Source organism: Elaeis guineensis, chromosome 1, assembly GCF_000442705.2.
Source record: "Elaeis guineensis isolate ETL-2024a chromosome 1, EG11, whole genome shotgun sequence".
NCBI lineage: Eukaryota > Viridiplantae > Streptophyta > Magnoliopsida > Arecales > Arecaceae > Elaeis > Elaeis guineensis.
The window spans coordinates 7,557,252-7,578,712 of NC_025993.2; the positions used below are offsets into that span (position 1 = coordinate 7,557,252).

The 21,461-nt window shown below is 40.4% G+C and overlaps 2 protein-coding genes across 3 annotated transcripts; one reads left to right on the forward strand and one right to left on the reverse strand.

Annotated features, from left to right (window-relative positions):
- The first annotated feature begins 12,713 nt into the window (after positions 1–12,713).
- LOC140852587 (probable receptor-like protein kinase At1g11050) lies at positions 12,714–14,991 on the forward strand. The gene has a single exon (XM_073246005.1). The coding sequence runs from the start codon at positions 12,794–12,796 to the stop codon at positions 14,687–14,689; it is 1,896 nt and encodes a 631-aa protein (XP_073102106.1). The 5' UTR covers positions 12,714–12,793; the 3' UTR covers positions 14,690–14,991.
- A 3,592-nt stretch (positions 14,992–18,583) lies between these two features.
- Positions 18,584–21,239, reverse strand: LOC105037274 (MADS-box transcription factor 2). 2 transcript variants are annotated; one of them, NM_001303602.1, is given in 7 exon segments: positions 18,592–18,901; positions 19,666–19,710; positions 19,819–19,848; positions 19,979–20,078; positions 20,181–20,242; positions 20,642–20,708; positions 20,802–21,177. In NM_001303602.1, coding segments are annotated over 7 exon segments (633 nt in total). In that variant the 5' UTR covers positions 20,990–21,177; the 3' UTR covers positions 18,592–18,760.
- Between the last annotated feature and the right edge of the window lie 222 nt (positions 21,240–21,461).

Here is a 21,461-nt window from a genome sequence, read left to right on the forward strand (position 1 = left end):
TCCGGACTCCTACGGGAGCCGGGCTTCCGTCCTCGACTCCAACGGACCGCAGACCAGACTTCGTCCGGACTCCTACGGGAGCCGGACTCCGCCGACAACTCCGACCTCAAGTTGACTCCCCCCGGACTCCTACGGGAGCCGGACTCCATCCTCAACATCAACTACTGGTAAGCCCCGTCCGGACTCCTACGGAAGCCGGACTTGGCCTTTAACTTTGATTGCAGGAAGACTCCGCCCGGACTCCTACGGGAGCCGGGCTTCGTCCTCAACTCCAACAGCTGCAAGCAGACTCCGCTCGGACTCCTACGGGAGCCGGGCTTCGTCCTCAACTCCAACAGCTGCAAGCAGACTCCGCCCGGACTCCTACGGGAGCCGGGCTTCATCCTCAACTCCAACAGCTGCAAGCAGACTCCGCCCGGACTCCTACGGGAGCCGGGCTTCGCCCTCGACTCCAACGGTTGCAGGCAGACTGCGTCCGGACTCCTACGGGAGCCGGACTCCTCCGACAACTTCAACCGCGAGTAGACTCCGCCCGGACTCCTACGGGAGCCGGGCTCCGTCCTCAACAACGACTGCTAGTAAGCCCCGTCCGGACTTCTACGGGAGCCGGACTTCACCTTTAACTTTAGTTGCAGGAAGACTCCGCCCGGACTCCTACGGGAGCCAGGCTTCGTCCTCAACTCCAACAGCTACAAGCAGACTTCGTCCGGACTCCTACGGGAGCCGGACTCCGCCAACAACTTCAACCGCAAGTGGACTCCGCCCGGATTCCTATGGGAGCCGGGTTCCGTCCTCAACGTCAGCTGCCGGTAAGCCTTGTCCGAACTCCTACGGGAGCCGGACTTTGCATCTGATTTTGATTGCAGGAGATTCCACCCGGACTCCCACGGGAGCCGGGCTCCACCCACTACCCCAACCGCAAGGAGGACTCTGTCCGGACCCCTACGTGGGGTCAGACTCCGACCATAGCCGAACTTCAGCCGACAGATCTGCACTCCCAGGCCACAATCACGGCCACGATCCTGCTCCACTTCCTGCGGCGGATTTCGCGCAGCTCCATCACCCCCTGACAGGCTGCAGTAACGGTCGCAACACTGTTCCACTCCCTACGACGGATCCCACGCGGCTCCATTACTACCTGACAGGCCACGATAAACGGCCACGATCCTGCTCCACCTCCTGCAACGGATACCGCACGATTCTCCCATCCGCTGGCAAGACGCGACAGCAAACGCCGCCCCACTTCCCGCGGCAGATTCCACGTGGCACGCCCCAGTGATGGCCACGGGTCTACTCCACTACTCTTCACAGCAAATTCCGCCTGACCCTGGGCAGCCCACTACCAGGCAGTTACAAACGTCGCCATCAATCCGTTACCTCCTCCGCCTATAAAAAGGAGGACCCAGATACGTTATTCTATTAGCTCATTCTTTATCTCAAAACTCTGCTAAATTCTCCGTTCGAGCGCTCCATTCTTGTTGAGGTAGAGAACTGACTTGAGCGTCGGAGGGTCTTGCCGGAGCAACCCCACCTCCGGTTTAGACTTCCCTTGCAGGTCCCGACGGCGACCACGACTTCTCCGACTCCAGCTTCTCCGGCGCAAGCGGATTTTTGCACCAACACACCGCAAGGATCCAAATAGCTAGAAGATCAAGTATATATACAGTCAAACTATATTAGCCTTATTATGATGTCGAGGAACCGTAGGTCAAAGGACCACTCACACCACTGCAGCATCGAGTAAACCACTGATGATGAGTAGACATCCAAGTAATTTTTCATGTTGGTCACGTTCAGTACAAGTTATTCTCTAAAAATTATTTGCATTCTCGTCTCAATATCTTCACACTGTAAATTTGAGACTCATCTATCCAAAAAATAATAATTCATGCACTGATCTAATTAGATCGATTACCATTCTCCATGATGATCCCTCGATCGAGAGCTTTTAGGAATTAACCATCAATAATATAATCCTAAATTTTCAATACTTTGAGAATATATATCATCATCTGTTAATCTCTTGGACAAATTATGAACACATATAAAATATGATTGAAATAAAAATTATCTATTTTATTAATAAATAAAATTTACAAGTATAATTTTATATCCTGAAATTATAATTTATGTTAGTCAATATCTGACTTCTAGGGCATACATCTAATAAGCTAAAACCCCACTTTGTTAATTATACCAAGTTCTTAATTTGCCTTCATGATCTTAATATGTTGTGTCTTTTGAAAACTAGAATAAAAAAATCGGCTTTACTTCATTTTGAGTGTTTTTGGGGTCCCCAATGGGATGTCCATTTTATTCCATCAATTGGCCTTTTAGGTGGTGTCATTATTGCATGGAAAAAGAATTAGGATAGGTTCATTTTATGCATATGGATAGACAAATTGATGTTACTATCATTTCTCTTGCTGATGAGCCTACCTAGATACCTAGGGTTTTGTATGCTAGTAATTCTCTTTTCTTGCGTCATAATAGGTAGTCCCACGTAACTAATGTTTCGTCCCTAAATATATTTTTTTTTATGTTGAGTGATTTTAATTGCATTTTGGATGCCCATGACAAATGTGGTGGTAAACCATTTCATGTTAATAGGGAGATTAGGGAATTTCATTCTTTTTTGCAAAATACTAGTCTTATTTATATGGATTTTAGGGGATCTTTGTTTACTTGGTGTAATAATAGACTTGGCTTGGCTCATGTTTGGAAATGCATTGATTGAGTATTTGCTTCTAATATTTGGTTACAACAATATTCGGAGTCTTCTATTTTGCATCTTCCTTACTTTGCTTCTAGTCACTATCCTTTACTTTTATTAATTCATGATAAGACTACTAGGGTCATATATCTTTTAGGTTTGATAAAATTTTGGTTAACTTTTCATACTTGTCATGATGTTATTCAGCAAGCCTGGCATTGTAGTGATGATTACCCCCTAGGATCAAGTTAACGTTGTTATTGCAAAAGGTACATATTGCTGTTCAAAGATGGAAAAAAGAATGGATAATCTATTTATCATTGGTAAATGTTTATATGTTTATATGGTTATATTCTTCAATTTCAAATGCATGCATCCTTATCCATGGGGGAGGTAGAGAGCCTCATCAAAATCAACAACTAACCCAAATACTCTTCTGCCATCACCATCAACACATGGTTCTGAGGTATGCAAGGCTTTTTTTACTCTCTCTACAGATATGAAGGAAACAGAGCTCTATTTGAAACAAGCAGCATATGTTGAAGCCTATAGGTGGCATATCAAGGAAGATGATGTACAGGATGTACTAGTCCATAAAGCTAATAGTACAATAGGCTCAATGTGATGGGCTCTCTTTTTCTTTGCACTTACAATTGATGTCTTTACTTAGCCAATATCATCAAAACTTGCATCGGCAAGAACTTCTTTGGCCTCAAAAATCTAGAATCCTTTGGATGTTGGTTGGTGATGCCAACACTAGCTATTTTCACAAATCTACCTTGTTAAGGAGAAAAAGGAATCAGATCCTTTCTTTGACCACTTCTCAAGGGGACTGTCTTAATGATGCTGAAGCTATTAAGAATTGTATACTTCATCATTTTATGCTTAGATAGACCAAAGAAGCTGCCTTACCCCCACTTGAACATCCTTGTGTTACACCTCCCCTTTCCATTCAGCAGAATGAAGCCCTTATTCAGTCAGAGGATGAAATCCTTATGTCATTAAAGAGCATGCATCCTGATAAAGCTTCTGGGCCACATGGTTTTTCACTATTTTTCTTCCACTACTATTAGCCCTTAATTAAATCAGAGGTAATTCTTGATGTTGAAGATTTTTTTCCTCTCAAATACTCTTCTGGCATCTTGGTCTAATACTTATATTGCACTGATCCTAAGAAAATAGATCCCATGTTTGCATCAGATTGTCAACCTATCAATTTATTCAACGCCATCTATAAAATTATTGCAAAAATTATTGTTTTTAAGTTGAAGTCAATACTTTCTACACTAATATCTACTGAGTAAGGATTTTTTATCTCATAAATACATTACCTCTTATATTCTATTGGTGCATAAATTTATGCATTTTATCATCTGGGCTATACGATCTCAATGCTTGATGATGTTAAAACGTGATACGGAGAAAGTACATGATAGAGTGCATTGGAAATTTCTTCTACAAATCTTGTTACAGTTTGAATTTCATCCTCAGTTTGTGCAATGGGTTCAATGATGCATCTCCTCCCCATAGGTAGCTTTACTTATTAATGGCTCACCAACTGAATGGTTTACTACCTCCCATAGGCTTAAGCAATGCTGCCCATTATCTCCATATCTATTTATTTTATCTTCTGAGTTTTTTTCAAGATTTTTACATCGTATGGTTCAATATCAACTATTGAAAGTATATAAGCCGTATAGAGGACTTGATTCTCACATTTATCTATGTCGATGACTGTATTTTGCTTGTCCGAGCTATCATTTCGAATATTGCTTGTATTGCTACACTTTTTGATACTTGTTGTCTATATTCTGGTCAAGCAGCAAACTATGACAAATCATATATCTCTTTTAGCCCTACTACACCTTTGAATGTTAAAGCTTGTATTCTTCAACTACTTCATATTCAGGATAAAAGATCAACTTGGCAATATCTGGGTGCCCCTTTGTCTGGGTATTCTCTTCGGCCATCAGATTTTTAGTTTATCTTTAATAAATTTAACACAAAAATTGCTACTCGGAAGTAGAAGCATCCATCTTTAGCTCATCAGAGTACTCTTATCCAATCTATCCTGTCCACCATCCTCCTTTATGTTTTATCTTCGGTCCCCATTCCTTCGGCTATTTTTCATAAATTAGACAGGGAGTTTAGAGCCTTTCTTTGGGGACATACTTTTGATCATAGGGGTTTTCACCCTTTAGCATGAGAAATTGTATGTTTGTCTAAAATGCGGCAACGTTTGGGCCTCTCTTCTTTGATACATGGAAGGTATAATATGCTTTACAAATTAGCTGCTTAGGTGGTGCTTGATTCTTCCTCTTTATGGGGTAAATTAGTTCAAGTCAAATACCATTTCTCTGGTTCTTGGGTGCAGTATCTTAAACTAAGGCACTGTTCCATCATTTGAGCAAGAATTTGAAATGCTGGTCATAAGGTGCAATTTCAGTTCCGATGGTTGAGATCTAGTGATAAAATTAATGTTTACACTCACCTATGGATGTCTATTATTCTCCTTATTGCCTCACCTGCATCCTTCAACATTGATGCACCATCTCTTGATCTATCAATGGTACAGCTCATTACACCATCCAAAACTTGGCGATTAGAGCTACTGCAAGAGTTATTTTCTGCTGACATGACGACACAAATTCAAAAATACCCGTTCCTCGTAGAGTCTGCTCTGATCAGCTAGTTTGGGGGCCCACTTAGATGCCTTCCATCAATTTACAAGACATTACTAAGTTATTCCCTATTCAGCAACATTTGGTCCCTCCTTCTCCTTATGCGGTTATTTGGAAAATGCTCCTTCAGCCCCGTATTAAAACATTCTGGTGGCGACTTGGATGGAGAAGACTACCATGCAAAGATATTCTTGCTCATTGTGGTATTGCTTATCTTATTTCTCGAGATTGTGATCTGTGTATATTACATGTTGAGAATTGCATTCATATAATTGTTACTTGTTCATTTGCCCATGCATGTTGGAATTTGATATGCCAAATGTGCCAAGTTGGGTTTGTACCTCTGACTTTGTCAAAATTATTTGACTTTATGTCAAATTTCATGGTAGATTAGCTGAAGAAACTGCTTGTTGCACATTTGGGATGGCTGTTATCGTAGTCTAAATTACATAAAATTTTTAATCAGGTTCAATATTCCTCACAACAACTTATTATTAAAGCTAGGGATGTCAATGGGTACCCTATCCGATGGGCACCCGTCCCTACCCATCGAGTAGGATTGGGTTTTTTTTTTTGAAAAATCACCATAGGTTGGGTTAGGGTCGTGCTTTTGAAAACCCACAATGGAAAGGGTCGGATTGTGGATTTACCTTTAAACCCTATCCTACCCGACCCATTATATATATATATTTACTAAATTACCCCCTCTATAATAGCATATTTACAAATATACCTACATATCTATACCAAATCTATTAGGAACTTAGGATTTTTTTTGCTATAGTATGTATCTGTTTGTATTATACAGGTCAATGGTTGAAATAGATTTAAGAATTTATTTGATTTAAAATATATATGAAACTTGATAAATTTAAAACCGGTTTGATTTAATGATATTTGCATCATGCATTTGCTTTGATGGGTTGTGGGTATAGCAGGATACTACCCACTATGGTGGGTAGGGTCGAATGGTGGGTAGGGGGTTAGGAGGATGGATAGGGTATGGATTAGCAAAATCCATACCCTACCCTATCTATTGACATCCCTAGTCAAAATATATATTTTTACTAATGCACAATTTAACTCAAACCTTCCTACGAGTGTGCCAGTTAAGCACTGGGGTGGTTGCACATCTTCCATTTCCTCTGTATCTTCTTCTACAATTGTGTCCTGGCTACCCCCATCCTATATATGGCACATTCAAAGTCAATTTTGATGCCTCTATATTACCTGGCAAAGCTACTGCAACCTATGTAATAAAGAATCACAATGCTCGTGTTGTTCGAGCAAGAGATAAACTATTATCTTCCGCATCTGTGTCTGTTGAGGTCTACTGTCCAGTCATACCAATCCATCACCTCCACCCAGCGTGAGGTATTATCCGCTCTGGAACGGACCCAGGCCTTTGACCCGGTTAACACCTCACCCCGCACGGTTTTGCCCCGCAAAAGGCACCTCACGTGGGAGAAGGAGGCTGGTAATACTTAAGCAGTAGAGTCCCTTGATTGTATCCGGTATGGGACTTTTGGGCTCAATGCCCCCGATGCCCATCCCACAACAGTGTCTATTGTTGAACTGAATGCGGCTTGGTTAGGTGTCCAGGCTGCTTTTCAAGAGCTTCATACCACCAATATTTGGCTTAAGGGTGATTCGGCTACAGTCATCTCCTAGATTACTCAGGACTCAGCTGCACCTCCTATCCATCGTCCACTCCTTAGAGATCTTTGGTACTGGAAAGCCACCAATAATTTTTTTTCATGTTTCTCATACGTATCGAGAAGCTAATCAGGTGATTGATCACTAGGCTAATAAGGCACTGTTGGGTGATTTTGTGTGGTCCACTCTGGACAAGTTTAATGCCATCTGTCTCCGTTTATTTCATGCAGATAATTATGGCATTGGATTTCCTAGACATATGCAATCTTGATAAGCCTCTATCTTCAGCCTCTGTGATTTCCTGCAGTTGCTTTCTTCTGCTATACGTTATATTTTTCAGGAATGAACGTCCGTTTAGTGGAAGCAAGAGGAGGCTTATGACTCCAATATGGATTGATCTCCCCTGGTGGATTCTTATACAGTATCTCAAATTCAGCTTCATCTTACATAGTGATTTTACTGTTATATGTTTCCCTCATTCGATTGTAGTGAATTTAGTGCTGTATCCTTATTCACTCAATATTATAGCGTTGCAACTCTGCTTAACTACGCTTCACTGTTGCTATTTCTTTATTACATGTTTTACTACAATCAAATGTCAGTGCTCGAAGTTCAGTATGCTACTCTCATCAAAGTCATTGTCAATAGACTCAATGTTTATTGCTTGCTGCTTAGATACTACAGACTCACTTCTTCTCATTTACACAGCTCCAAAACTTTTCATTCGACTAATCCTCTTCAATATATCAACTTTTACAATGCAAGGAGTACTCCAATTATACTCAACTCCACTGCAACTCTGGAAGAAAGTGTTTTATCCAGAAGCTCTCACATCTGCCTCCTTCAAACTTCATTTTGCTATAGCTGCCTTTGTATTTAGTTTTCTTTGTTCAGATGTTTATAGGGCACTCTACTATTGTATGCTTCTACTTTCCGTCTGTTCTATTTTCATATGCTTTTGTCACCTCTTCGGCCAACTATTTATTTATGGAGAAAATTTTTTGTGCACTACAGGTGGTATAAAAAATTCGATATAGAGTGTATCAATTTATATAATTGATCTATATAGCCATCATTTTTCAACGCATATTTAATGTCTACAATTCTGTTTTTTCTTTTAAAAATTTTAAATGACGAAAATATCTCTACTCTTTGAAAAAAATTATGTATTTTATGTCCATATTATGACATCCTATGTGCAGAAAATCATAATTTTGATATAAGATGTCATAATATGCCACAGGATATCATAATTTTTTTCAAAGAGCAAGAATATTTTCGTCATCTAAAATTTTCAAACGAAAAAGCGAAACTCCAAGCACTAAATACGCGTTGGTAGTTGGACAAAAATATTTTTTCTATATTATGACATCTAGGATCATATTATGACATCTCGCATGCATGAAATCATAATTTTGACGCAGGATGTCATAATATACTACATAATGCTATAATTTTTTAAATTATATTATAATATTCTGCGTGTAGGAAGTTATAATATGCCACGAGATGTCATAATTTTTTTTAAAAAATATAAATATTTTTATCATATAAAATTTTTAATAAAAAAATAAAATTATAAATATTATATATATATTAAAAATAATAATTATTAAATTAATCACATAAAATACTGTATTTCGCATCAAATTTTCCATACCACCCGCACAAAAAATTCTTCTTGGTTATGGTCTATTCTTTTGGCGCAAGTTTGTTCTTTTGCGCTAATTATAATATATATTAATTTTTTAAAAAATATATATAGTTTTGTTGGGGAATGGAATATATATTTTATTAAACAGATTGTACTTTTTTTTAATACGGCATGACTGCACGCGGTGCTTCTCCTGTTAAAAAAAAGTGACGTGAGAGAGGGCAGGTATCTTTTGAGTCTTTTGGGCGAGCAGCTTTCCTTCTTTTAAACGTCTTCCAAACTGCCTCAAGGGCTAAGCCAAGTTTAGTCTTTGATTTTCCATATATTTTCTTTTAAATAAAAAATTTTGCTCCATCCAATATTCTATACTCTTTCACTATTATCCTTTATATTTTGATTGGCGAATGGCGATTGTTCTTCTGAGTGATTTTGGGCTTGGCAAATGAACGAGCGAACTTAACCAATTGCTGTTTTGTATTCTCCCATATATCTCTCTATGATCCAAAATGAGGGGCAAAAAAAAAAAAAAAGGGAAAGAGGTCTAGGATTCTCTCCAAGCTTAAATCAAGAGAAAGAATGTGGGTAGCGGAAGAAGGAAACTATTTAAGAAGAGTTCTTGCTATCTTCTTTTTTTTTTTTTCTGTGGGGGGGTAGGTTGGGGGAGGGGGAAAAAAGTGCACAGCTTTATTAAGAACAAGTGTCAGAAGTAACAGTAATCCTTACATCCCAAAAAGAAGATAGAGCAGATACAAACAAAGGTAAGAAAAAGTGGTACCATGTTAAGTAATAGGGTTCTTCCTCTTTATCGAAGAGGGGGCTTGTCACCATGTTTATGAGCACCGAATCCACTAAGCTGGGCTGATTTTTTATGCCCTCCAAAACAATATTCTCTACAAGCTTTTGTCATCCATCATTGTTGGTGAGGATTTTCTATCCTCTTATTGCTTGTAATCCACCTATTGTCGTCCTGGAGGTTGTTGTTCTGATGATGTTTTCTTACTCTAGTGGAGAGTAGAGAAGACTTTTGGATCCCCTTATTTTGACATAGTATATAAGGATTGATTAAGAGTGGCCCCACCTGTTTGGATGATTGACCCATAATATTTATAGATATAGATCTAGCTCGGTCTGATTTTTTGCTGGCTGTCCTAATCTAACCAACAAATTTCATAGAATTTTGGATTCAGTCGTCCAAACAAACTCTTAGAGTAGCCCATGTAAAACTTATGATATGTTTCTCTCTGGTTGCTATGGTGCAGTATTGTTTGCACTGCGGTTCTAATTTCAAATATTTATTATTTTTTTATGATTTCCTTAATGTATTGCATGAAACGGGTAGGCTGGATTTCCCAGCACTCTCAGATCTCAGAGAGTAAAGGTTTTTAATTTAATGCATTTTTTACTCTCTTTCCCAGGGACCAACATGGAGATATCTCCATTAGGCCTCGTTTCCAGCTGATGACCGGTAGAAAACGTCTACCACGGATGGTAACAGAGGAAGTGCAATAGAAAATCCTGACTCAAGAAAAACACTCTCTAATCACTAAAGATTCAATAAGAAATGTCAAGAGAGTACATTCTTACTCAAAATTTTACTAAAAATGATTGTCTTCGAAATCTCCCAAGTGCTGGTTGTTTCGATGACTGATTGTTTCTTTTGTGGTGTAGAAAGAGTTTTTTTAATCTCACATCGCTTACGAGTCAAGAGAAAATATGGCTTATATAGATTGGAACCTTCTTTCCCAACGTGAGACACCTTTTAAATGACAAAACCGTAAGGCTCTGAATAATCAAGGCCTATTAAAGCCTAAAAGGCCCACTGAAGCCTAAAGATGGTCATGAGTCATAGCGGGCAATACCTCACGTATGCGGAGGCAGAGGCATAAGCCAACCATCTGAGCCATTCGATCCCTTGACTCATGACCACAACATTGGCAACATCTGTGAGAATGCCTCCTATCCACAATAAAATATGATTCAACCCACCAACTCAATCTGTATTCAACCTGCCATAAATAAGTTTAGGTTTAGATTTAATGGATTCGGATCATAAAAAGATCGACCTGCTTAATCTGTTTAATATTTGGATCGGATATGAATTTCAGATATCTGATTCATTTAATCCGTTTAATATTTAAATTGGATTGAGTTAGATAATTTATTTAATATATTTAATTAATTTAAAATATATTTAATTTATTTAAAATCTATTTAACTTATTTTTGATCCATTTAATTCGATTTATTTAGTCTATTTAATCTATTTATCTAATTTGATTCATTTAATAAATAGATTAATTGGATTGAATCGGATTATCTGTTTAATAAGTATATCGAGTTCAGATCTAAATTTTTGATCTATTTAATAAATAAATTAGATTCTATTCGATGATTTTTTTTGACTCGATTTGCATCGATTCGATCCGTATCCAATCTGATCTAATCCAATTGTCATTCCTCGTTCTACCCAAATTTGATCCATATACGGCAGAATGATCGTGAGTTCAAATATTTTATTAATTTTAAAAATATTTGGAAAGCAATTCCAAGCTAGCAAACAACGTTAGGAAGAAGTAGCTGACCTAAAATCTTTCTCCAAGGGCAGAACCGGGATCCACAGGAACATGACCATCACCATTGAAGGAGGTAAGAATTCTGTTATTTCATTATTTTTCATGTGTAGAGCATGTCAAATGTAAGGATGGGAATAGGACTCGCTCAGGGTGCAATCTAAATTTTAGAGAACAATTTTATACCCAAAGCTATCAATTTATTAGATGGACCGGAAGTGGAACTTGAATCTCTTCCATTTCAAAAACAGGATAAACGACCAAGCGCGCACACGTAATTTATTTGAAAAAAGGTAGGCCAGGTTGAAAATAGGGTGACCTGTCAAGCCAATTTGACATGGATAAACAGGTCATAAATGGGTTAGTGTTAATTGATCTGATTATTAAATAGATTTAAAGAAGTTAGAATTATACGCCCGTCTATAACTCAAATTTAGTTGTATCAAACCCAAACCAGATTATCATTGTCGGGTTTGTGTGAAGTTGGTAAACAGGATCATAGGTTACCACCCGTACCCTAGTGTATGCCAAGGAAACGTTGTTGATCATGTATGATCGATCAAGAGCAGCCATCCGGTCCATCAACCACTAATGATTCCAACATTATAGATTGCATCCTGAACCCCAATTAATAGCTCCCATTAAACCATCTCCGCTCATTAAGTTCCACAAAAACTATATCTACATGTAGTCAGATTGGGCTACCCTCAAGTGAATATTCACTTAGATTCGATCAAAACAAGGTAATACAGTAAAAAATCAGCATCAATCAAACCATTAGGTATAATCGACTATCTTTATATTATTTATATACAAAAGTCATATATTTTAGAAACTTCTAGCTTATATATTAAATAGTTCAAAATAAAAGATGTGGCTTGAAACCCCCACTCACCTGCCGGATCACGCAAGCCTCGCATCACGAGAAATCATCCACGTGCTACATCTCTTTTTGATCCCAGTTCACTCGATTGTCTCTTTTTACCCGTCATTATCCACACCATCAGACCCTTCAACTAATATAATAATTTTTTCACTAAAATATCACTATTTTTTATAAAATACTGAACCAAATAACTTTTTTCGAAACTTTCGCTGTCCCACGTTTTCTCGGGGTGACGGCCTTGCGGCCATCCATTGGAAATTTCTTTATTGTTTGCCAGCCGCGTCCACCCGGCGGCTCCAGCTCCCGTCCAAATTCCAAATGATAACATCATCCATCCCCACGACATTACCAAATATCCAATATGCCACGGTAAAACCAGCCGAATCAAAGCGTCGGTCCGACGCAGGGTTAAGAAGCCAATTAATTATTTCCACGTGGCAATAGAACGGCTTTGGTAACACCGTTGTGTTCCAAAAGCATTATTTTCAGCCGGCCGCCCCGCCTGACTTACCGCCTTCTTCTTCCCTGATTCCATCCCCAAATTACCCTTCCTCCCATCTCAATACGCATCACCCTAGGTATCTCCTCCTTACATTTAGATTAGAGAGAGAGAGAGAGAGGAAGGGAGGGAGAGATGTGGGGATCGGTATTCTTCTTAGTATTCCTGCTGGCATCGCCGGCGCCGGCGGTGGAGGCGGACGAGTGCCCGCTGGACCTGAACTACGTCCGGACGTTCCCCTGGAACCCTTCCTCCTGCGTCTCCCCGATCACGAACATAAGCGGCTGCTGCACGACGCTGCTGAGCCTCTACGGCATCTCCTTCGCCCAGCGCGTCCGCGACACCGGCCACTTCCGCCTCCCCAACGTCACCGCCTCCGCCGCCTGCCTCGACGACTTCCGCTCCAACCTCTCCGCCCTGTCCCTCCCCTCCAACATCGTCACCAAGTGCTTCCCCAACCCGCAGAGCTTCGTCATCTCCCCCGACTTCTGCGACGGCATCGAAACCGTCAAGAACTGGACCGCCAAGCTCGGCTCCACCACCGACCTCGACTCCGCCTGCCGCCCCGACCTCTCCGTCGCCACCCAGTGCTCTGCCTGCCTCAACGCCGGCATCGCCGTCACCTCCAAGCTCACCGCACTCGACGGTAACGCCTCCCACGCCAACAACTGCTTCAAACTCACCGTCACTTACGCCGCTGGAATCGTCAACCAGTACGGCCCCGAGGACACCCGCTCCGCCGGCTGCATCCTTGGCCTCGCCCTCTCCTCCACTTCTTCTCACTCCAAATCCAACCCCGCCGCCATCGCCGCCCCCATAGCCGCCGCCCTTGCCCTCGTTCTCCTCCTCTTCGCCCTTGGATTCTATCTCCGGCGCTCCAGATCCAAGAAAAAGAGGAAATTTTCTTTAGACAGCCAGGAACGGAGCTCGAATTCCAGATCCCATCCCCGGCCCAACACTGGATCCATCTCGTACGATATCAAAGAATTGGAGAAGGCCACGGGTTACTTCTCTCAGAGGAACTTCATCGGGCGCGGAGGATTCGGGGTCGTCTACAAGGGGACGCTCGCCGACGGGAGCCTGGTGGCCATCAAGAAGGTGCTGGAGCCGGACTTGGAAGGCGGCGACGAGGAATTCCGGAACGAGGTGGATATCATCAGCCACCTCCGGCACCGGAATTTGGTGCCTCTGCGAGGCTGCTGCATCACCGACGACTACGACGTCATCGAGGAAGGGAAGCAGAGGTACTTGGTTTATGACTACATGCCCAATGGGAGTCTCGCCGACCACATCTTCACCTCCTCCTCCTCCTCCTCTATGAATGGCAATGGCTATTCTGGAAGAAATAAGCCACCTTTGAGCTGGCCGCAGAGGAAGAACATCATACTGGATGTGGCCAAGGGGCTGGCGTACCTCCACTATGGAGTGAAGCCGGCGATCTACCATAGAGATATCAAGGCCACCAATATTCTACTGGATGGAGAGATGAGGGCGAGGGTGGCCGACTTCGGGCTCGCGAGGCAGAGCAGGGAGGGGCAGTCCCACCTCACCACCAGGGTCGCCGGGACTCATGGCTACCTGGCTCCCGAGTACGCGCTCTATGGGCAGCTCACAGAGAAGAGTGATGTTTATAGCTTTGGAGTGTTGGTGCTGGAGATCATGAGTGGGAGGAATGCTCTGGATACATCAGCGGAGTCGAACTTGGTGCTCATCACCGACTGGGCATGGACGCTGGTCAAGTCCGGGAGGGCGGAGGAGGTGCTGGATGCGGCGCTGGTGAGCGAAGGTAACCCAAAAGGGATCATGGAGAGGTTCGTGCTGGTGGGGATTTTGTGTGCTCATGTGATGGTGGCGCTCCGGCCGACGATCTCGGAGGCGCTGAGGATGCTGGAAGGTGATATCGATGTGCCGGCGATACCGGACCGGCCGATGCCGCTCAGCCATGGGTCTCCTTTTGGTGAAGGTGGCGCTTTCACTGCTTCACCAGCTTTGAGTGGCTTCTGTCTCAACACTGGATACATGCTCAGGTGATTGAAGGAATAGGAGACAAACGAACTATTTTACACTGCTTGAGGGGGCAAAAAAAAATGATACAGCTAACTTTATTTTGATGTGGATCGTTTACAGAGGAAAGGCTTCAATTCAAAGTCCATGATTTTAACTTCTGTGGTAATAGGAGAGAGCAGTGGTTTCTCGGCATTCTTCTAGTTTATATTTGCATCTGGTGAACCCTGGTAGATTTGGTGGTTTTATGTAACCTGGAAGATAACTGGTGCCTTTATTTATTATACATATTTGAACGTAAATGTCTACAAATTTAGATTATTGTGGTATTACTATGTCTTTATGGCTCTCTTGTTTTTCACTTATTCTAGTTTATCTTTGTTTTATGTTCCATTTGAACATGAAACTTTTGCTAAGTTTGCTAATTTGAGAGACTCAAAAGCAACAACCGCAAATCTTTCGAACAGTGAAACCGAAGTTTGCATGCAGTGTGAACCTTTCAAATACTAGGAAAAAACTGGTACACGTTCACAAACAAAACAAGGGGATGGATCCTAAGTCTCCCGCCTGAGTGTGAACCTTTCCATTACGGAGTTCTACAGATGATGAAAAAGGTATTCACCACTTTCTCATAATTCAGGCACTGAACAAGATGTGGAGTTTGTTTTTCCTGTAGGACATTGCTAAGGTAACAAAGAACTTTATTGCCATCAATGGCCATATTACACCATAATAGCTCCACTCCTACCTCGTTACGATGGTTATCTAAGTTTCATCAGTGCAGCTAAAAGGATACACAGGAAAACAAGTCATGGTAGTTTCAGTCTAAAGCCCCAAAGGACGTTACTGAACGTCAATCCAAGCATGATGGAAACTCTTTAGTGATGCTTATCTATAATCTCAGAATGTAACATGACTTTGTATAAACTCCTAATTTTTAGGTTTCGATTTTGATGAATCCATGGAGCAAAGTAAACCAACCTCCAAAGGATATAAGATTTTTTTTGGAGGTCATTTCCACCAGAGCTGTCATCATTGTTTCAGTTGGACTTTATAGCTTTTCTACCAAGAAATTGTTCATGGTGTTGGCCCTTACACTCGGTTGAAGCCACTCATTTCAAAGGATTTCATTGAATTTCCATGTTTCAGTACACATCGTTACATAACAAGCCCATGAAAAAATTGTCCAAAGCCTCGTTACTTCTACACTTTTGGTAACAGATCGCTGTCCCATTTCAACATTCAACAAGAATTTGATGGTGAGAATACTGAGAGAACAAAGCACAAGCAACCTCCCTAAATATGAAAGGTAAAACATATTATTAGTATCTGAAAGCTGATCTTATGTACATAAAAGATGCTGTGTACCCCAGCACATACCCAGAATCAAATGGACATTAAAGCTATTCATGAACCACCTACGTTCAAATGCTCTTTATATGCGCTAGTTGTCAACAGAGAAAAGAAAATATTGTTGCCAAGGTTTTAAATTTCGTGAAATAGGACTGTCCCGATTTTTCCATGGAACGAAATGTATCACCATTCCGTCCCATCCCGACACTTGGAACAAAGAATGTCCCAAAACATCTCGATCGGGATGCTGGGATGCTAGTGGGACGGTCTGTCCCAATACATGGGATGCTACTCTGTCCCGATGTCCTATGAGATGTCCGGCTGGAACTTAAATTTCTTATTGTTGGAAAGAAATTATTCTCCCATATGAAAATGATGAGCATACTAATTATGCACAAGTCCTTAAAATCATAAACTCTCAGCAACAATAGTGACAGTGATGCAAGATGGTATGAAGAAGCACGCATTGAGTAATGCCAACAAGATTGAAGTTTGGTGGTCCTACTTAGGAACATGAACTCTCACAAAATCTCATAGAGTGTGAAAGGAAACTCTCCAGACGACACCACTCTGTTCAAGGCTCCGAGCACACCTTTACAAAGCACTGTTTTAGATAAACCTCAACCCTATATAAATTTAAAATCAGATTTTTGAAATATGAAATTGATCCCAAGAGGTATTTCTTAAGACCATCATAGAAAATTGGCTTGCAGGAACTGCATAATGGGTGAAAATGTTTCACAGAATTGGCTTTCACTTAGTTTTTGACTACTCTCATCTAAAAGGATCCAATAAGACCCTAGGCTCTGAAGTAAAACCAACAATAGCAAGTTTCTAACTAGCAAATACAAAGATCATGCATCATCAAGTCCAAATATGACAACCTACAGCTAACACCCCAACTACAGGAGTTCAAATATTAAAGGTCTCCAATTCACAACCGTGCACAGACAATTTTTGAAAAAGAACAATAATAATTCGCAACACCATGTCCATTTTGAGTTAAATATAGTTTCAATAACACACCAACACTGCAAGAAGAGAATAAGAAAAATAAATATATATCAAAAGATCCGGTGCTTTTCTGACAACCTAAGAAAAACACTTGCTCTGTGACATTACCTTTGTCGTCTTGTAGAAACATCAGGTTGGCACTTCAATTAAACTAGTCATAGGAATCCAGCCAACTCTCCCAGTGGACCGCAAATCTTGCCTTCTTTCATGTTCCAATATAATTGCAGATTAATGTAGCAGCTCACAACCATTTTTACTATGTTTTTTTGTTGTATCTAATCATCTACTTTCCTACCTCCTCTGTAGTAACTTTGACTAAAATATAATGAACTAAGGTGGCATCCATATGACAACGACCATCTAAGGTCAGATCTAATGCAAGAATTGCCAAAGCCAAAAGCCATGGCAAAATCTTATATCACTCCACAGCATATGAATAAATTTGAGCAAGGTCACATGCAAAACCAGCATTTCCAATGATTTATCTTGATGTAGCTTATGTCATAATGGTCAATAACTTTGGTGTCTCAAATATCAAATCATATATATGAACACACAATCTCCACCAATCATAGTTCCATTTGGTGATCATAAAAATGCTTTCCTCTCACTCACATCAATTATTAGCAACACATCTCGAGTACCAATTGAAGAAATAAGATGTGTAACTTTTGAACTCATAATAAACTAAAACTCTATGTGGTTTAATACGTTCAACATTGCAAGAAACATATAAGTCATAACATCAAAAGAAACCTAATTGGTCCACTAGTGGAAGAATTCCCCAAAATCCATATGCATCAAAACTGAACTTTCTATTACATGAATATCCTGTTATCAATCTTTTACCTGATCCCGACATAAACATCATGTTGAGATTATTTTTCTTATGGAACATCATATTGAGATTAATATGCTATGCCTATAGCTTGTTGTCTAGAACTGAATTGACATTAGCAAATTTAGGATGAATCTTATGTGGATTCCAACAAAATGTGATTTAGAGTTTCAAGACAAGTATTATTGCTTAGCCTGCAACCAGTGTTGATACAACATGATGTTACAGACATAAATACAGGTGATTTCTAAAATGGCATATTGTTAAGTTATGATAGAGCATTTAGCTCTATAAAATTATGCAATCAAATATTTCTGGTATCGAGAAAATACTCACACATGGATAATAATTGCTTTGACAAAGTCTATGACAGCAAAAAAAAAAAAATATTGTCCTTGAAAGTGACCAGTCCTGTGCCATTAGAAAAATATTTGTTTCGTCCTCTTTTTTCCTATGCATCAGAAAACATTAAAACCATGAAGCAGTTGTCTGTCAACAAATACCAGATATAGAAATACTATTCTTGTCTACTTGTAAACAAGAAATTGGCAGATAAAACATTATATAATAGAAGACATGTCATATAAGATAGTGAAATTACCCAAAACTCCATTACAAGTTCTCATACATAATGTTCTATATCAGCACAATGATGTTAAGATCTGTAATATGAACATGATTATCACATGAAAATCATTATAATATAACAACCTCCCTTGTATAATTTAGCTAAACCAGGCATCTATTAGCACATCATAATGAGTTCTTTTGCTGATTCAGACAGGGAAAATAGTGAGAGTATAGAAAAATACAAGAGTTGAAAAACAGTACATGTCTACAGACAATTTAACACCAAAAGAGAAGACCAACTAAACATAAGGAGAACTTTTATATTAATTGTTCTCTTGCAAATTAGGCTGGATTGGTTGCACATGGAAGGCTAGTGGCATGTGGGAAGCAAAATCCCTATCTTTCGAAGGATATCCAAGCTCCAGTTCCCTTACATTTGCATCCATTGCCAATTCCTGCTGGTGCTGTGAAAAGAAAGATGATTATTTCAGTTGTGAAAAAGATAAAGAGTGCTGAGTTTCCTGTAATGTCCACAATAAGCAGCAACCACAATATCTATAACTTGGCAAACTCTTATATGATATGGTAACCAAGATAATGTTAATACTCTGACTGCTGAGTAATCTCACTACATGAAGCAACCTGAGTTACATGCAGTGCAAGGGAGGCAGATGCAGCAGAAACAAAGATGATGCATGCTATAATATAAACATGACCTTCATGCATCCATTATCTAAAACTTTCCAAGACAGTCAAATCACGGGCAAGAAATGATAGAATTTTAAAATAGTCATCCAGTTTAAGTTACACCAGAATATGTATGTATGTACATACATATGTACACAAATATGTACATGCGTACGTAGGTACATTTATAGGTACGTACACATAGGTATGTATGTATATAGGTACTTAAGTATGCAGATATGTACATACATATGTATGCATGTATGTATGTATGCATGTACGAATTTATGCACATGTATTTAAGTATGTATGCTTGTGCCTATGTACATATGTATGTATGTTTGCATGTACCTATGTATGTATGTACCCGGCCAGGAAAGTGGAGAGTCACACTTCTAACAAGTAAAAAACTCAAAAGTAGCCCTTTATTATCGCTAAATACATATCACACTTTATCATGGTGCATCCAGTTTTGTTGTCCATGCATAAGAAGTGAATCATATAATTTGAAATTTAAAACCTCATCTGATTAGGGAATTACCAATAGATAAGTCAGATGCTTGTTCTCCTCTTCCAGCAATCTCTCCTGCAAATTACGAATCCAAACAATCATAGAAGTTTACTAAATTAGGAAAAGGAAAAGAACAGATTGGGCAAAACAACAGAACAGATTCATCCAGTCCTTGAATCATACATTCTTCTTGAGCTTCTTCAAGAACTCCATCTGTAACAATAAAATAACTAATAAGTAACAGTGCCATGCACATAGGAACGTCTCACAGCATTTACATGATAAATCAAACGGACGGACACACACACACACACACAAAAATAAAATAAAATAAAATAAACACCTGCTTGTCCCGAACACTGATGAGACCATTCTGGAGGGCATCTTCAATTGGAATGAGTTCCTTTGGGCTCAGTGAGTTCAGATCCTCACCCTTCAAATGCCTAGCGATCACCGTGAAGAAATCACCATGAAACACCCAATAAATCAAAATCGGCCAGCAGAACGAGGTACAATAAATGAAAAAACAGCATTCCAAAATAAACCTCAGCTCGATCTGCATGTTGTCATTCTCTTTCTTGATCCGGTCGATCTCAGCACTAAGACTCTGTAACAGGTTCCCAGAAATTAATCAACAAATAGCTAAACTTCTCTTCTTTATCCCTTCTTTCCATCTAAACATGAATTTACAACAACGCGAGAGGAAGAGAGGAAAGAGAATAAAGATTCTGATAAGGATTCCCAGAAGTTCGTAAGCCAGTTGCAAAATTTCTCCTTTTTATCACTTCCATCCAACTAGGTTCTTCTTTTCAAATATCCATTTTCTTATCGTTTCGTTTCAGCAATACATGAAACTGAAACATTTGGCTCAGGTTCTTCCCAACGCGTATTCATAGATTCGCTACCAAGTTGCAAAATCTCTCTTTTCTCATCACTTCCATTCATAAAAAAACGATTTTTTTCTGAACAAAAAACAGCAAGCAATAGGGTTAAATCCGAGACCTACCTCGTGCTTGGCATCCCAGAGCTTCTTGCCAGAGTTATGCTGGTACCTCTCGAGAATCCTCGACAGCCTTCAATCCCATCAAATATAATGACAAAATGGTTAAAAGAAACACAGAGAAAGAGAAAGACACCGAGAGAGATAGAAGGGGGCGGAGTAATACGTGGTGGAGGGGCTGCAGTACTCGGACATCTTGCCGGAGCTGGAGAAGATGACGACGGAGACCTGGGCATCGCAGAGGACGCTGATCTCCCGTGCCTTCTTGATGATCCCATTCCGCCGCTTGGAGAAGGTCACTTGCCGGTTGGTGGAGTTCTCGATCCGCTTAATCTCAATCTTCCCTCGCCCCATTTTGGTCCCCGCCGCCGCCGCCCGCACTCGCCGGAGATCACCGAAGAAGGAGATCGAGATGGAGAAGAGAGAAAGGATGGATGAAGGCGGTGATGAAGAGATAGGGAGAAAGATAAAGGCGGAGGGAAGGAGAGGAGAAGGGAAGAGGCTTCCATCTTGGGGAAGGGGAGGACATGGCTTTCGGGGTGGTTCAGACCCCGCCACTGGAAATGGAGGGTTGTGTACTCGTACTAATCGAGTTTGATCGCGAAAGAAGAGAGAGAGACGGACGAAAGAGAACGTGTTCGCTTATGCCGCTGTTTTTTTTTTTTGTTTTTTTAATTGATACAGACGGATGCTCACACAAGTACATCTCAAAAGATCAAAAAAAATAAAACATCCTATAAGATTTAGGACGGAACTAATCCGCATGTCAGATGTGATCACACATCCCAGCTATATGCGAGAGCTCGGCCTCCAATCCGCCCATACA

Excerpts from the sequence above, each read along its gene's own strand:
- LOC140852587 (XM_073246005.1), top strand. The coding sequence starts at position 12,794 with ATGTGGGGATCGGTATTCTTCTTAGTATTCCTGCTGGCATCGCCGGCG.
- LOC105037274 (XM_010912963.4), bottom strand. The coding sequence starts at position 20,989 with ATGGGGCGAGGGAAGATTGAGATTAAGCGGATCGAGAACTCCACCAAC. Across the intron at positions 19,849-19,978 it reads TCAGTGTTCGGGACAAGCAG|ATGGAGTTCTTGAAGAAGCT; the intron begins GTGTTTATTTTA and ends TTATTGTTACAG. Across the intron at positions 19,711-19,818 it reads TGAAGAAGCTCAAGAAGAAT|GAGAGATTGCTGGAAGAGGA; the intron begins GTATGATTCAAG and ends CGTAATTTGCAG.